The 17314-nt window shown below is 36.1% G+C and overlaps 1 protein-coding gene and 1 long non-coding RNA gene across 3 annotated transcripts in view; one reads left to right on the top strand and one right to left on the bottom strand.

Moving 5' to 3' along the window:
- Positions 1 to 4657: 4657 nt before the first annotated feature.
- On the top strand, positions 4658 to 6561 carry LOC128528288 (uncharacterized). Of its 2 annotated transcripts, none has more exons than XR_008360927.1 (3): positions 4658 to 5324; positions 5741 to 5841; positions 5943 to 6561. It is a non-coding gene; the product is annotated as an uncharacterized LOC128528288 (long non-coding RNA). The 2 variants fall into 2 exon arrangements; XR_008360928.1 differs by lacking the exon at positions 4658 to 5324 and adding an exon at positions 5365 to 5437.
- Positions 6562 to 10581: 4020 nt separating this feature from the next.
- LOC128528130 (ribonuclease inhibitor) overlaps positions 10582 to 17314 on the bottom strand; it is a 56530-nt gene continuing 49797 nt past the window's right edge. Inside the window, exon 3 of the mRNA XM_053500886.1 lies at positions 10582 to 10756. Within this exon, the coding sequence (XP_053356861.1) occupies positions 10582 to 10756 (175 nt within the window). The remainder of the gene's footprint in view (positions 10757 to 17314) is intronic.

Below are 17314 nucleotides of genomic sequence, written 5' to 3'. Positions count from 1 at the left end.
TATTTTATTGAAATTTCCTTTTCTTTTTTTTGTAATTTTAAACTGAAAATACATAACAAACAGACATCAATATAAGCATAACAAGCTAAACACAACAGAAACTACTGCCAGGTAAATTGTTCATGTCTAAAGCAACAATGACACTTTCTTAACATTAACATAACTTTTAGTCACTTACAGACAAATAGTGTCTCAGGAACAGTGTAAAAAAGAAACTTAGATGCACCATCTACCCAGCCATGTGCTCTTACTACTGCTTACTTTTTAACTAAACAAAATGGCTAAATAGTCACTAGGGGGCAGTTTTCCTAAAACAATTACTTCAGGATAAAAGTCCTGATAAAACTATAAGAAAGGCAGCACACCGTTAATGGACAGTTTAGAAGACAACGAGTGATTTATTTATCACCACAAAAGTGGGGGATATGGAGGGTCGGAACAATGTTTGTCCCGTGGGATTCCGATAAGTTAGTTATTGTTCATATTAGCGAAGGCGAGGAAACACATTTCACAAAACAGTATTTGTTTCTGTTGTATGATCCGACATATTAGCCACAGATTCCGTGCTTCAATTTTCTTTTTGCAAATCATCACCTGCGTTTTCTGCCGCTGAAATATTTAGACATTATGTGGATAGTTCTGAATACGCCATGTGATTGAGCAGTGATGATACAAACCAGTACTACCATTCAGGGAGAATGAAGCGACAAGTCCGTCTACACTGAAATGCCTTCCGTCTACACTGAAATGCCTTCCGCATTCACAAGTTCACAAGTAAGACCTTCCCAGTATTGTGAGGAAGCACAACTTGAAGAGACATTTTTTTTTAAGGTGCACCTTACTATTTTTTCTTAATCTATTTTTTTATTATCTAATCCTTTGTTCCAAATTTTATTATTTTTTTCCAAATACATTTATTTTCTTTTATTAAAAAGTGCTTTATTTTATGATGACGGGTTACGAGTCGTTTTCTCTGAATGGGTTCAGTAAACTCTAACGGCCTATGTAGTAGTTAACTAACGGTGTGATGCATAAGGTAACTAGCTTGCATAGATCACGCTACCCGGACATAGCTATTGCATTAACAGCTGTGATCCTGAGACCCTTGAGATTATTAGTTTTCTTCCATATGGACAAAGTGGTTGATCGGATTCTGGTTACACTAGGGTACTTTTACTATGCTAAATTTATGAATTACACTCAATGTATCAAATCCAACCATGAATTCTGATTTAATTGTTACCATTAAAATTTTTATATCTACTTATGTTAAGTTTTCTATTTATGTTTATGTTTTGCTGGCGAAATACATTTTAGGCAGAGATGTCTGCTCTTGTTAATTTGTTTTAAAACCCCCAATTCTGCGAATTCCCACAGCAGCTAAACCGGTTTGATAACTTCACACCTATCATAAAGGTGACCAGAGGCTTTACAGAGTGCGCTGTCGTGTTGTATTCAATGAATAGACTAAAACAAAATCATGTTTGCTTCAGTATTAATATATACATATACATATACAAATTATACACTTTTGTATTCTTTGTAAAATTCGTCTTTTTGCACACACACGCAGGCATCTTTAAATTTGAACAGAAAATAATAGTGGGCTGGTAGGAACGTTACTTTTCATATAACTTAAACAGCTGAATGAATTTAAATATACACAATAAATTAATACTTGTGTTTTCTTTACATTTGAGCACTTATTGAGCTTTTTTATTGTATATACTACATATCATATATTTGTGTCTAATACTGTTTTATTCATATTTTACAACATTACATGCAGTTTGTAATTTACTTACGATTGTACTTTTAAAATGTAACCTACGTAACGCTGCCTTTTGTTAGGGCTGTGGGCAGTGTTGCCAACTTAGCTTTGTCGCTATATTTAGCGACTTTACAAATCCCTCTAGCGACAATTTTTTTTAAAAGCGACTAGCGACAAATCTGGCGACTTTTTCTTGTGTTACTGGAGACTTTTGGAGACTCTGATGTGTCTGTACTGACTCTTCTCAACTTGCCACAGCATCTGCCGCCGCCGGCCCCACCCCCGTCCCAAAGCACTCACAGACAGGGCTGTCCTCTCGCAGGAGCTACCCCCCCCCTAGTGTTAACTAGTGTTAGTGTTGAGGGGGGTCTGGAAAAAATAAAAAAATTTGGACTACTCTGTTAAATTGTTAATGTAGATGGTATTTAAAAAATGTTACAATGTTATGGTTAAACTGTTCATGTTTTAAGGTTCTAAGTGGATTATAAGATTATAAAGATAAAACAGAAACAGAAAAACAAACAAACAACAACAAAAAAATACTCTGCAAAAGTGTCTCATTTGGGTCACTTTTGCCGGTCCCAAGCCCGGGTAAAGGAGGAGGGTAGGAATTGTGACATTAAAAAAACTAAACTAATAACACTAGCTTTCCTGTTTTTTTATTTAGGCTATTATATATATATATATATATATATATATATATAAAAAATAAAAACAGAGGCCTACCATAAGCATGTATTATTATTTTTCTATTCTATCATCAGCATTTGCTAAATGCACTGTATATAAGCTAACTGAGACATGGCATAGCATTTGCATGTCTTTGCTCTTTTGTTGATTTTAATTCCTTTAAATGTCCTCATTTATAAGTCCTTTCGGATAAAAACATCTGCTAAATATGAAAAAAATGGTGATATATATAGTAATATATATTTATATATCTATGTTTAAAAACTAAGACGGTACGATGGAGCTTTAGTGCCACGTTAAAAATAAAAAAAAATGTAAATCTACAAGAATAAACTCAATGTTATGAGATAAAAGTCGAAATGTTACAAATGGGTTTGTCAGATACAAATAAACATTCTTACCATATTTCAAGCTTCAAATAAGTGTCACGTAACTTTATGAAAGCCATGACAGAATTGCATTATGCAAATTACGTGATGACGTCATCTAGCGACTTCTATATATAACTGCTGATAACTGCTCCTTTAATCTGCTGGTTACGGCGGGGCGCCAACTGTACAAGCCAAGCTCTTCCCCCCAAAATTGTGTGAATGTCTGCAACACAATCACTAACCAATAAAATGTTAAAAATGTAATTAAACATGAATACATAAATTATATTTTCATTATACTGTATATAAATTAATGCTATGGTACTTTTACTACGCTAAAGTACCATTTAAAGCTATTTATTCATTTATCTTTTATTTGCTTATTTACTAACTAGCGAATGCTTTAGTAAAGGGCTCTTGACAATGTAATATGACAGAACGTGCGAGTTAACGACCATGCACCGATTACTAACCATTAAAATGTTGGTTTTGAAATAAAATGCCACTTATATACTCAGCAAAAAAAGAAACGTCCTCTGACTTTTAACTGTTTTTACTTTCAGTAAACTTAATGTGTAAATATTTGTATGAACACTAAAAGAGTCAACACCATAACACATAAACTAAAAATGTTTCCCAATGTGTCCCTGAATGAAGGGAGGCTCAAAATCAAAAGTACCAGTCAGTATCTGGTGGCCACCAGCTGCTTGAAGTACTGCAGTGCATCTCCTCCTCATGGACTGCCTATTGCGGACAGTCTGAGCACTGATGGAGGGATTGTGTGTTCCTGGTGTGACTCGGGCAGTTGCTGTGGAGCAGGGACCCTGGGCATCTTTCTTTGGGTGTTTTTCACAGTTGGTAGACAAGTCTCTTTAGTGTCCTGCGTTTTTAGAACTGTGACCTTAAATGCCTACTTTCTGTAAGCTGTTAAGGTCTTAACGACCATTTCACAGGTGCATGTTAATTAATTGATTATGGTTAATTGAACATGCATAAAAAACATTAAACATTAATTTGTTTAAACCCTTTACAATGAATATCTGTAAAGTTATTTAGATTTTTACAACATTATTGTTGAAATACACAGTCCTGAAAAAGGGGCGTAACAAAAATATAAACGAAACACCTTTGTTTCTGCTCCGATTTTTCATGAGATGGACTTAAAGATCTAAAATTCATTCCAGATAAACAATATTACCATTTCTCTCAAACATTGTTCACAAATCAGTCTAAATGTGTGATAGTGAGCACTTCTGCTTTGCTGAGATAATCCATCCCACCTCACAGGTGTGCCACATCAAGATGCTGATCTGACATCATGAGTAGTGCACAGGTGTACCTTATACTGCCCATAATAAAAGGCCACCCTGGAATGTGCAGTTTTGTCTCACAGCAAAATGCCACAGATGCCACAAGCATTGAGGGAGCGTGCAATTGGCATGCTGACAGCAGGAATGTCAACCAGATCTGTTGCTCGTGCATTGAATGTTCATTTCTCCACCATAAGCCGTCTCCAAAGGCGTTTCAGAGAATATGGCAGTACATCCAACTTAATCTGCGGTTCGGTTCTGGTTTCAGCCTGTTCTCATGAGTTGTGAAGCGAAAGGAACAAAGTATAAATAATGTTTATTTGCTAAATTAAGTATCATGGATTTTAATTGAATATCTATTTCTGTATTTTTTCACAGCAGTTTGTGAGTGAAAAGTGTCCTGTCTGCATCTGACTTCAGGAGTTTCCTGACCAACCGTCTCTAACGGTCATATTTAAAAGTCAGTTAAAGTACAAAACATTTCTGTTTGTGTTTAATTTTTTTTCTATGATTAATACTTATTTGTGATGTTTTATGTTTTGTACATTTTTTAAAATTGAGACCTCATTTCTAAGTTGCTGCTGTTGTAAAACAGGGTTTTTATTAAATATAAAATAAAAATCTCTGTTTTATCCAGTTTGTCTGATGCTTCCTTCCTTCACAGAATTCTGGTAACCATGGTTAAATATAATTAACCGAGGGTATTTAATTAAAACAATAGGAGGGGGGTGTTTTAATAAAACGACGTCTATCTGAAATGAATCAGGAATTTGGCAGATGTATCCGATTAACATCGTCTAAAGAGCGGATTAGGGACGTTTTAATTTATTTATGTCTTAAATACGTAGGCTAAGCGTCGTTCACGGATGTCTCGGCGACATCTGCCAGATGAAAAAGATGACGTCGCATAGACGTCTCCGCGACGTGCGTGTGCTATCTGGGAATATATTTAGCAATTTTCCAGGGCTTATTGTATTTATGTATTTCTTTATTTCTATATTTATTCACACATTTATTTATTTATGATTATGTCATGTTTCGTCCTGGATACTCGCCAGGCCTCGGTGTCAAGTCAGCAAAAAACACTTTACCAAGTATCATTCATCCAGACCTTTAGGTGGCGGTAGCGCACCGTCTACGTTGCCTGCAGATCAAATGAAGAAGACAAAGCGGCCAGTGAAGGTGGGTTTTATTTAAAAAAAAATCATATCATGCCATGTCCCTTTAGGGGCTCCGTAGTTTTACATATTACATTGCTTTTTTTCCTTTTCTTAAAAAAATAAAAATAAAAAATAGTAAGTTAATGTTACTGCATGATCAGTTTTTATTAAACCAGTAGTTTTATTATATAGTGTTCAGTGTTTAACAGTAGTTACCAGAACATGTAACTTTAGAAACATCAGTTAATTATATTCAAATTCAAATTTTATTTGTCACATACACAGTCATACACAGTATGATATGAAGTGAAATGCTTATTTTTATATATACTCATATATGCTTATATTTTTATTCTATAAATAAAGACCAATATGTTTTGTTGTGTAAAGGTTATCTTGGTCATTATATACACTTTACTTTAACTGGGTCCTTTACAGAAGCATGCGACATCAGAAACAGTCGAGGAGAACAACAATCTCAAGAAAGAAACTGCTGGAGAATGTTCCGGAGTCTCCATCAGCACCACATCATCAGTCAGGTAACCAGCAGCTGACGAGCTTAAGCTCAAGCCCACAGCTCAACCTGAATGGTGTTTAGGTAAATCTCAAATGTTTTAATACATTTTCTTTGTTCCATTAGATACTAAGCAGCTTCAGGAGTTGCAGACTTTGGACAAACGTGTTGGACGTCCACCACAAGAGAAGACTGATGTAGCCGGTAAGAAAAAAAGCTTTTCCAGCCCTGTTCTTGTAGCCCTTACATACAGCAAGCAACCAATTTTCCCTTTAAAAATTTTCTTCTCCTTTTTGACTGATTATTTTCACTGGAAGATTGTCATAATGCTGTAGACTTTGTGTAACTCCTGTATAAATCATACTTTGAGTTGAGCAGTGTGACACTTAATATCTTTGTCAGGTTGGGTGACATTTTGTATCATTTAGTGTCTTGAATTGGCAGATTTTGCTGGTGTCTGTTATATTGTGTAAATTAAAAAATTATTACACAATAAAAACTGTATGTTGTAGTTTGCACATCTAAGTTTATTTCATTTATGTATTTATTTTTACTAATGGGCTTGATTCACAAAATAATAGTTAAGTGTAATATTGAATATTATTAACCTGTTGGTTTTAATGTTGTGGTGGACAGAGGACAGTATGGACACTGACTGGTCTCAGGTGGTGTTTGTTGTGGCTCATCACTGTATGCTGTTAACTAAGGATTTTTGATATGTTCAATAAAACTATAATATTTCTCATTTGTGTTTCATGCATCTCATTTATATCTGAATTTAATCTCATGATGGTCTTGTATATGCAAAAGCAAATGATAAAGAAAGATATAATTAATCAAATTCAATATATTATGAAGTATATTATTAAATATAAAATTACATACATTAAGATATACTGTATATTTCTCAATATATGAAAAGCGGCAATTCCTTATGTATTTTTTAATATATTATAATATGTTAATACAATATAATATTCAGTATATCATGAATATATTTAGATCAGAACACTAAATCATTCAATATATTGACAGTTAATATAGAGAGAAATATATTTTCTTTGCATAAGGGTCATTCCCAAGTTGCCCACAGTGTGTGTGTGTGTGTGTGTGTGTGTGTGTGTGTGTGCGCGCGCCCTGTGAGGGATTGACCATTGTCCAGGGTGAACCCTGCCTTGTCTCCTGAAGTCTCAAGGGATAGACCCCAGGTCTCCCACGACTCTATATACAGTATACATTAGGGATGCACCGATACCACTTTTTTGGAAAATGAGTACTTGCATTTCAGTACTTACTGATACTGAGTACTTAATAAAAACATGATTTAAATTTACAGGTAACAGCTTTAGTCATAAAAAAAAAACAAAAAAAAAAACAAGGGACTAGTTTGGAATAAAGAACATTTATTTAAAATGAAAAGCATGTCGTATGCAACATATTACAGAATAAATAATTATTAAAAAAATGTAAACAGTAATGGTGCAACTCAAGTATTTTTTTCAGTTTGTTGTAAACTCTGCTGCTTTGGACAACACAAGGGGCATTAATAAACATTTTCTCTCGTCTTGCAAGAGTTTGCTGCAGCGTGGGTTGTGTTGGTTTAGAAGCGTGGGTAAACTCTTTGTCCTCGTTGTCGTTTTTTGGATTTTACGTGCTTGATTAAATTACTTGTGTTAAATGCGCTACCCTTTTGAGCCTCCTCTGGACAATTTCGCTAAGCACAATTTGTTTTGTCGCTCTGAGCTGCAGCCGGGGCCTGGGGACGAGCACTCAGCACCTGTAATTAACTCCTTACACGCCGCTCAAACATAGACATTTCTCAGACCGTGGTATCAGTCCCCGGTATCGGGGGACTTTTAATGAGTATGAGTACTTTAGAAAATCTGGTATCGATACCAGATACCGGTATCGGTGCATCCCTAGTATACATGGTAAAGAAAATGAGTGAATGAATGAGGTAGAGTGAAAGGTTATCACCTGACAGCTCCAGGGTCTTGGGTTCGATCCTCAGGTCAGGTGAGTCCATAGAGTTCAATGTTGTTCCAGTTAAACTGATGTGGAATCATGATGAATGTGTGAAAATTAATTGTAAATGTAACAGTTCATGTAAAATGTACATTTATCTCATTCACATGAAGCCTGTGTACATATTTGGAATAAGTTTAATGAAATGTTCTCAGTGTAATTTTTATTTAGTTGAATTTATTGGTAGGATTAGAGCAGCATCTATTTGTGGTGCTACTAATGTGTGTGTTATCAGTGTAGTGAAGAACACAGACTTTATGTAATTAATAAAAACATGAGTCTTGAAGAGTAAATAAAGATTTTACTTATGAGCACAATTTACATGGATACTGAATATAAAGCATAATTTATAAATTAACAACAGATTCAGTCTCTTCTTTAGTTTTCTTTTTTATAAACAGGTTTATTTCAGTTCATACTGAATAAGAGGTTTAGTGTTAAAAGACACTCTGTGGAACAAATCACCAGAAAACAGAACATGGCCAAAACAAACACTTTCTTAACAATGAAGTATTTAAAAAAGTAAGTGAGCAGTAAATTCACAAAAATAGGAGACATACAGGACACAGGACACTTTTGTCTTCTTCTGTCCTACATTGATGAGTTTCTCTGAAGTTTATCTAGTACTATTTGTTTTATGGACTGGAGGTGGGAGAGCTTGTGTAGCCCCTGTTTAGCCTCTAGTCTCTGTGTATTACTGGTGTTACTGGTTTCATTACTCCAATTCTGTTCTGTGATCTTATATAAACCTCCTGAAGACTGAATTCTGGGTTTGTTGAGTGTCTGTTCCACTACTGTCCTGGTGCTGCTGAGTTTAATCACGATCCACACTGCTTCCTAACTTACTGTACACGCTGCTTCCTTTCTACCATCAGAGGAATGTTTCATTTCACTTCAGAAAGAGTTATGTCTGTAAAAATCGAAACAGAAAAAACTTTTCTTTTTTTTTTGTGTACCCTGTGTTTTTTTTCTTTGTAATTATCATTAAAACTACACACGTATCACATTTAGTTAAACTTAATAAACACAAGAAATCTGGCATGAAAGTAAAATAAACTTGAAAGATGAGATTATAACTGCAGTGGTATTTCTGTGGAGAACAGAAACAGATCAGATGAAAGTTCACTTCTATTAAATCAGAACTGTATAGTTATTATCATGAAGTGACAAATTACTGTTGTGTTTTAATTCAGTTCCTAAAGGTATATTCTATGTGCTTCTCTCAGTATGATCACCAACATGCTGCTGATTTGAGCATTTATATTCCTCTTTCACTTCACTCTTACAGCTACATTATATTCTACAGAAAGTACACATTCTGCACTACTCTGTCTGTGTGTTAAGTTTACTTACTCTAGTCGTCCTCCTGAACGCTGCAGTAATTCCTCGAGTTGTGTGACTGAATTTCCCAGTTCATTCCACGTCAGATCCAGATATTTCAGATGTGAGGAGTTTAACTTTAGTGCAGCAGTCAGAGCAGCACAGTGTCTATCTGTTATTCTGCAACACATTAACCTGCAGAGAGAAACATTTTTATATATTATTTACTTCAAGGGGATAAATAATGATGTAGACACACATGTAATATATATCTGTACAAAACCAGTCAAAAGTTTGGACACACCTTATAGTTAAATTTTCTTTGTTTAGTGATTTATTTTCTATATTCTAGTGCAATACTGTTTTTTTTTATTCCAAAACTAAAACTCAAAACTCCGAAATTAAGTAATTAACAACAACAACAGTCGGCTGTTATTTTTAGACATGAAGGTCAGCTGTTCTGGAACAGTTCTAGCAAGAACAGTATTGTCAAGTGCATTTGCAAAACCCATCAAGCACCATGATGAAACTTCTTTATGTAACATCCTCAGCAGCGACCTCATTTCCCCTCTTGTCTGTTCAGACCACTCAGCATTCAGCATCAGCAGTAACTAATCAGGAGCTCTGTGCAATGTCCTACTTCAATGATGCAGACTTCTTCCTGTACCACTGTTTAAAGAAAATGTCTTCTAGAAACTAGCAGTAGGTTTGGGAGTTGATTTTAACTTGGTCTAAACTAGCTCATCCTCAATAATAGCAGCCTGTACAAGTCCCCTTCCTCCACCTTACTAGTGTCTGACTTAAAGTGGTGCCGTGTGTCCATTAGTGATCCAGCCACAGGACCGTCCATCTGGTCCATCATAAATCATACTCAATTCATCTGTCTATAAAAAAAACAGAAACTTCAGATGTGTTGGACTAATGGTACTTAGTTATTAACCTAGTTAACCCAGTGTAAGTATGTATCCAATGTTGTAAACATTAAAGCACTTTTTGTAAGTCGCTCTGGATAAGAGCGTCTGCCAAATGCCTAAATGTAAATGTAAATGTCTATAAAACATCTGAAAAAGTTCTAACTTGTCTTGACACCTTGTGCTTCTGGACATATTTTTAAATGTTTTACTTTTTGGTGTTGATTAAATCTCTTTTTGTCCCATTTTGCCTGAGGTAAAGAAGCTGTCTAATAGTTATACACACCTTGCTAGAGGCTGTTAATAACTTTAGGCCACACCCTCCCTCATTATAAAAATCCATATCACATAAGAATCCTATAATAACCAGTCAGGTTTATATAGTTTGAAAAATATAATATTGTAATAAATATAGACAGAGAAATGGCTCGAGTAATATTACAAACACATTTCTAAATCTCTGGTTTGTGTTCTTTAATCTTATATACATTCTTCTGTTTTTGACAGACTCACCACAGTGTCTCCAGTTTACACTCGTGTTTCTTCAGTAGATCACAGAGCTTCTCCACTCCTGAGTCTCCTAGTTTACACCCACTCAGATCCAGCTCTCTGATGTGTGATGGATTTGTACAGAGAGCTGAAACCACATCAGTGCAGGATTTCACACTTACACTCTTACACAGTCTGCAGAGAGAAAATACTGTTTAGTCCAACAGAGAAAGGAAAGATATAGAAATGACTAAAGTAGTATTATAAACTACTATATTAAACTGTGGTTTGTGCTCTTCATACACACATTCTTCTGTTTTTACCAGACTCATATGACTGGGTGAGAACTAAAAAACATAACCATTAGGGTTATAATACAAAACTCAACTGTACAATTTATTAAATACTAAACGATATTAATGTCTCAATTCAATGTTATTTCAATACAAAGAAAAAAAACATTTTAAATGATTAATAATTTTTTATATTTAAAATTATAAAGGGACAGTAATTTAAAGTTAATGACTGTTAATGTGATGGATTTTGACTCTTAGAAACATAAAATAAACTATTAATTATAAAGTAAAAAGATGATGAGTAAGCTCATGGTGACGTGGTGTGACCCACACGTGTTCAACTAATGTCTTGATTTTTATTACAACTCCTGTGATAAAATCCATATTTGCCCAAATTATGTCTCTGGAAATGGGTGTGTTTGTGAACGTTTCTTCTTGTTTAAAAACCTGCAGTGTAGTTCCACATGATGCCACTAGAGAGTCAAAACCAAAATGGTCACCAGGGTGAACAAAAGTGAAGTGTGTCTTCTTCATCACAACGCGCCGCCCATTCAGCTCGCGAAATGGTGAAACTTGTGGGCGACTTGGGGTATGGAATTCTGCATCATTTGGTAAAATTGTTTAAAATGTTTTACTTAGAGGAATCCTGGTAGCCATGTGCAGAGATGTTCAGTTTAAACTAAATCTTAAGAGTAAAGTTTCCTTACTGGTATTTCACTCAGATCTCCCTAATAAAAATGACTCACCTGCATGTGGCTTATTCAAGATAACGTTAATTGACATCAGTGTCAGAATATTTTATGACCTTATACAGTGCGTTTAAAAAGTCCCTCCACTGTGGCCAGAGAGAGAAGTTTATGGGAAAATATTGGTTTAATGAAACTCATTATTATTCTCACTCATGTATTTATTATTAAATCTCACACAGGGTCGCGATGTCGTATTCTTGTGTCTGGAAAAGCTGCTTAAAATTTCCCACAAACTAAATCTGAGTTTTTATCTCCAGCTTTAAAAACGCGCTCCACTACAAAAACACGTTCTTACGTACTGTACGTGTCCGCTGTGGAGAGACTTTCTGAACACACTGTATTAACAGATCTGTGCCCAGAGTGACACAAAGGCCATTTCAACAAGTAATTTAAGCGAGTGGCTGATCACAAAAGTAATAAAATAACAATAAAGCCATAATAAATCACAGGACTTTTAATTTTGATACTCAAGTACATTTGAAGGTGAGAAATTCTTTACTTTTTCACAAGTAGAAATGTAAATTAAGGACCTTTACTGGAGTAATATTTAAAGAGGGGTAAACAAGTACAGGATTCATGTACTTCATCCACCACTGGGTATTGATCATTTTCAGATTTTGTAATCTGCTAAAGAAAATAATTCAGTTCAGATGTCGCAATTAAGACTGCGTGTGTTTTCCCGCGAGATGCCGCAATTTGGCGTGCGACTTGCCGCAAGTAACATTCGGGAATTTAAATGATTGTGTTGTGCTTCACTGAATATCCGCCAGATGGCGCATGGAAGGACTTTATCTAAAAGCCAGACCAAGTACAATGATGAATTGTGTATAATTAGTTAGTCTAAAAAAATATTGTTTCCAATGCTGAAGCAAACATGAATTTTTTTTTTTTTTACAACAGATATTTCATAATGAACGTGTGTATATGTGCTTCATATTATTTTCATAATGATGAAATGAGATGCCCAAATTCGTGATTTAACCCTTAGGAGTCTGAGGGTGTTTTGGAGCTCTGAAGAGATTCTGACATGTCCTGACATTTGTGTATTTTTCAGTTACTTATAAACTTATAAATGTCTAAAGTCTGATATCATTTTATTCAGCACAAACTGGGCAACAATAATATATGAGCAGCATGTATGTACAAGTTTGTAATTGGAGAAAAAAAATGTTATGCGTGATTTTTGAAAACAACAAAAAAACAACTCACTGAAATAAGACCACAAAACACATTCATAACATTTGTGCACAAGACTTTTGTGACCTGGATCTTATAATGTAGAGGTTTTACTTCAAAATGATGTGACAATCACCTTCCTTACTCATTTACAGAAAACAATACATTCATTTAAATTTTCTAAGACACTTTTTGTTTAGAAAGGCAGTATGCGAGGAGGCGTGAATGATCATGAATAATGCTGTAATTCACGCCAGAGAAGACAAAGAACCGCATAATGAGCTGTATAATTACTCCTTTCATGTGAAAGTGTTACACATAGGAAAGTGTTACAAGAAAATAATTAGAAGACAGAATATTACTTTGTTTGTGGTTTATTTAGAATAACTTAAGATTCACTTGCAAAAATTTCAGAAACAGTTCCAAATAAATAAAAAGTGCAAACAACATTCATGGTAAAATGGTGCAAACCTGTCCTGATGTGAGGTGCTGGTAAAGGCAAGGGTGATGCAGACACATTCCTAAAAACAAACAAATAAATAAATAAATAAAAAAGTTAGCCTATACTGTTCATAGTAAATGGATGTGCAATTAATAGGTATGGACGCTTAATAGGTATGAAGTGTATACATTTTGTGCCCCTCTGTGTCTGTTGATGGACAATAGACTAGACAAGTCTAGTGCATCTCAAACATTTACACCTGAGGCATTAGCAAACACCATCCACCTGACATGCTTTACACACATATTTACCACATTCTAAACAGGTATTTGTAAATACAAGCTTAACAAAAGGCATTATGAACATTTACACCACAGAAATATTCATAAACATTCATAAATTCATAATGTCTCTTAGCTACATATGGCAGTATTTAGCTAACTGGAGCTAGCTTGTTTGTGCTAAATAACATTACCAATAGCAGTGTTATAAGCTAACCAAAACGGATCCAAATATATATTAGCAACCATAATCTAAAGCTATCCAAAACGAGGTGAAATACATTAGAACATTTATAAACATCTGTAAACTCCATAAGACATTAGCTTAGCCACCGGGAAATAACATGTTTGCTCCATAAGGCAGCCTGTTAGCAGTGTTATCTACATGCTACACTAAACTGTGTAAATGGCATTAGGAGCCAATGTGTCACACAACAGACAAGAGCTAGCTGAAGTGAGGAAAATATTTACTAATATTAGTTTAATATTATCAGAATAAGAGTTATATAAGACTTAATAACTTACCCATTGTTATAGCAGTTTGCTTCAATGTCCTCTGCTGGATCTGTTCTCTCCTCAAAATGCTCCCGTTCGCCATCACACAGTCTTCTCCTGAGGTAAATGTAAACTCCTCCTCACTGCCCAAAATCATCTGAAGAGTTTCCTCGGCTGTACAGCGCGTGCCATCTTCCAAACGTGCAGAAAACTCACTGAATCTGAGTGTTTTTGAGCCGGTGTGTCTGTGTGTGTTTTCGTGCCGTTGCCCGGGGGGCGTGGCCTCGTATGTAGATTACCCCGGGACTGTTTTCCGTGTGAATGGCGTGTGGGCGTGTCCTGCCGCGGGTCATTAGCAGATAATGAAGTGCGACAGAAATTCAGTGCCTCTCCTTGGTTTCATACGGATTACATAAACGGGGAATATTTGTTTTCAATGTGATTTGCATCATTTAAAAGTAGACCCTTTAAGCTTTCTATAGATATATGTCTCATGTCTGTGTGTGCAGTATTCGCGGAGTTTCAGTTTATTTTAGTGACGTGTTTCAAAAAGATTTTCGCAGAGACTGAGACGGCTGAAAGCGCACCCTGTTTATTTTCTTTATTTTACAAAAGCACATTGTTTTGTGGTTATTGTAAGTATACATGAAAAAAAGTAGACCCTTTACAGATTCAAATGATGTACTACACTAATGTGTATGATTAATCATGACGGAGCATTTTAAACTCTTTTCACGGTTACCAGAAAAAAATGCATTTTTTCCGCCGGCGGCAAGTCAGACTCCTAAGGGTTAAATAGTTTCTTACATAGTTTTTGTAATGTCTTAACAGAGACAAAACAGTGAACGACATGGCAATGCCTCGGTTTAAATGGTATTGAAATTAATTTAATTTCCTGATAGTAGGCTATCTAATAGTGTTAACTATGCCAATTTCCTGATGCCAATATGCCAACGTATCTTATTTAAAATGTAAAAATGTTTCGCCATCATCAAAAGACATGAATAAACAATATATATATATATATATATATATATATATATATATATATATATGCCTAAAATGTATTTTGCCAGCAAAACATAGAATAAATAGAAATAAAATGTTTAATGGTACCAATCAAATCAGACTTCATAATTACTTTGAGTGTAATTCACAAATTTACTGAATATATTATGTTTTTATGTGTATACAGTATGTGTTTGTATGTGAATATATTATATAAGTATGTGTTTGTGCGCGCGTCTCATATGTAACATTCATATTAAATGCAATTCATGATAAGTGTATGTTGTTAAAGTATTTGTGGATATGTGCATTAACTGTTCAGAACGGGCCGGGTCGTGATACCGCGACACTCCGTGTGATCATTCGTTCGCACCAGTAAAAGGTGTCAGAGTCAAAGACAAAGCGCGCTGAAGATGTCACAGGCAAAGCCCAAGCCTCTGTCTGTCTAAGACACCGGCGAGAAAGTGAGGGAGAGCGACACGCAGCAGTTTAGCGCGTGCTCTCGGTTTAAAGTGCACAAAGCACAAACTCTACTCTCTCTTCCTATAAATCCTCGGTAAAGGCATAAGCCCTGAGAGCATCTTTAGATTTTTGTCTTAGTTTCCAGAATCCCGTCCGTTCTCGCGTAGACGGCGGAGCTCTGTTTATTTTGTGTTTTCAGTTTCCTTTGGTTTCCTTTTAAGTTTCTTAATTAATAATCCCACGCCGTGTCTGTCATAAGCTCTCACAGCCAGGGCCGGTTCTAGACAGGCACATACAGTGGTTACTCAATTGGAATGTTGGTTCTACCGTTGCGGCGATCAGCGGCAGCATTTGGTTTGTGCGTTTGCTGGCTTATACCACTGAGTGGCGCTATATAACTACAGACTGACGCCTCATGCCTTAGTTCAGTCTCTACAGGATTAATTAGACTCCTTTAGAGCTGCACGTAGTAGCGGATAAAATCAAGTGAGACATTGTAGTTAAACGAATTCATAATCACAGTACTAAAATTACAGTACAAATGTAGAATTTAAATTAAATTAAATTTTTTTAGGATCAAATTTACACAAAATAAATGTTAACACAGTGAGCCTTTAGATTTTATCACGTGTAATTAGAAAAGACGCATGTAGGGTTTTGTGTCATCTTATATCTTGTGTTCTTTATATTTGTAGTAGATTTATTAACTGAAATAAATGACCATAAAAATTATAACATTGTTAGGATGTTCTACTGCGTCAGCTGATGTTGGCCATTCAGCCCCGCTTGTGTTTTTGCGTTATTATAAGAATGAAATGCAGTAGACTGTTATGATCTGTAACGGATTCGACCCATGTTGCACGGGCAGCACCATAAAGCACAGACACGAGGCGAGGTCTTACGGGAAAAGGGGTAATCGCAGTAATTTATTTAGGTAAAATGGGGAAGGAAAGAGTTGAAGGAGGAAGAATGAAAAAAAGGTGAAAGAGATAAAGGTTGTGCATGTGCAGTTCCACGGGCTGTGCCACACTGGCATGCGGCACACAGCTGACAATAAGTGGCGGTGGGCGGAGTGGCAGAACTGAGCACGCGGAGGCAGCACTCCTGCACGCTCCTCCGTGACGGCGCTTCTCCCGCTGTCGATGGCCGGCGCGAGTCCTCGCTGACGGAAAAAGTTAATGCAAATGTCCTCGCAGCCTTTTCCTCTTCGGCAGCGAAGGCAGGCACGGTGCGGGAGTGAAGATGCCGAGGGAAATCTCGCAGCTCTTTCTCGCGCTGTCCTTAGCGCGGGGATCAAAGGGCGGAATTCCAGTGTCCTTGTTTCACATCGCCCCACTCACATGCCACCCACATTCCACCGCCCTATTCTCCACCACATCACGTACTTCCCGGACCTCGGACTAAACTCCGCACCTTGCTTTTATAATGCGGAGCAAGCCCGAGATCATATTAACGTTAATTATCGCCCGCCGGCACAAATAGGCTGCTTCGTCCATTTGCCGCCTTTTCAGGGAGCCTACGGAGTGAGCGAGTAGCGATAGTAGATTTGGGCGCACGCCTATCACATGCGCACGCCGTTGCACTGTACCACCGCTGGCAAAACCTTATGAAATACAAGTTAAACATTAAATGAATTTACAAAACTTCACGCATGTGATTAAGCGCTGATTCTACGTAGGAAAGTAAAGAGGAGGATCACGATGCTCAACATTCCGGAGACCAAACCCTATTTAAATCAAATTAACAAATATTGCAAGTTAATAACAATAGCCCACATTTAGAAAAGTATTTTTATTTAGATGATAAAAAATAATCCTGCATCTGTTTTAGGTGTTTCAGCTGCC

Source organism: Clarias gariepinus, chromosome 7, assembly GCF_024256425.1.
Source record: "Clarias gariepinus isolate MV-2021 ecotype Netherlands chromosome 7, CGAR_prim_01v2, whole genome shotgun sequence".
NCBI classification, from domain to species: domain Eukaryota; kingdom Metazoa; phylum Chordata; class Actinopteri; order Siluriformes; family Clariidae; genus Clarias; species Clarias gariepinus.
This window is presented reverse-complemented; position numbering and strand designations above follow the sequence as displayed.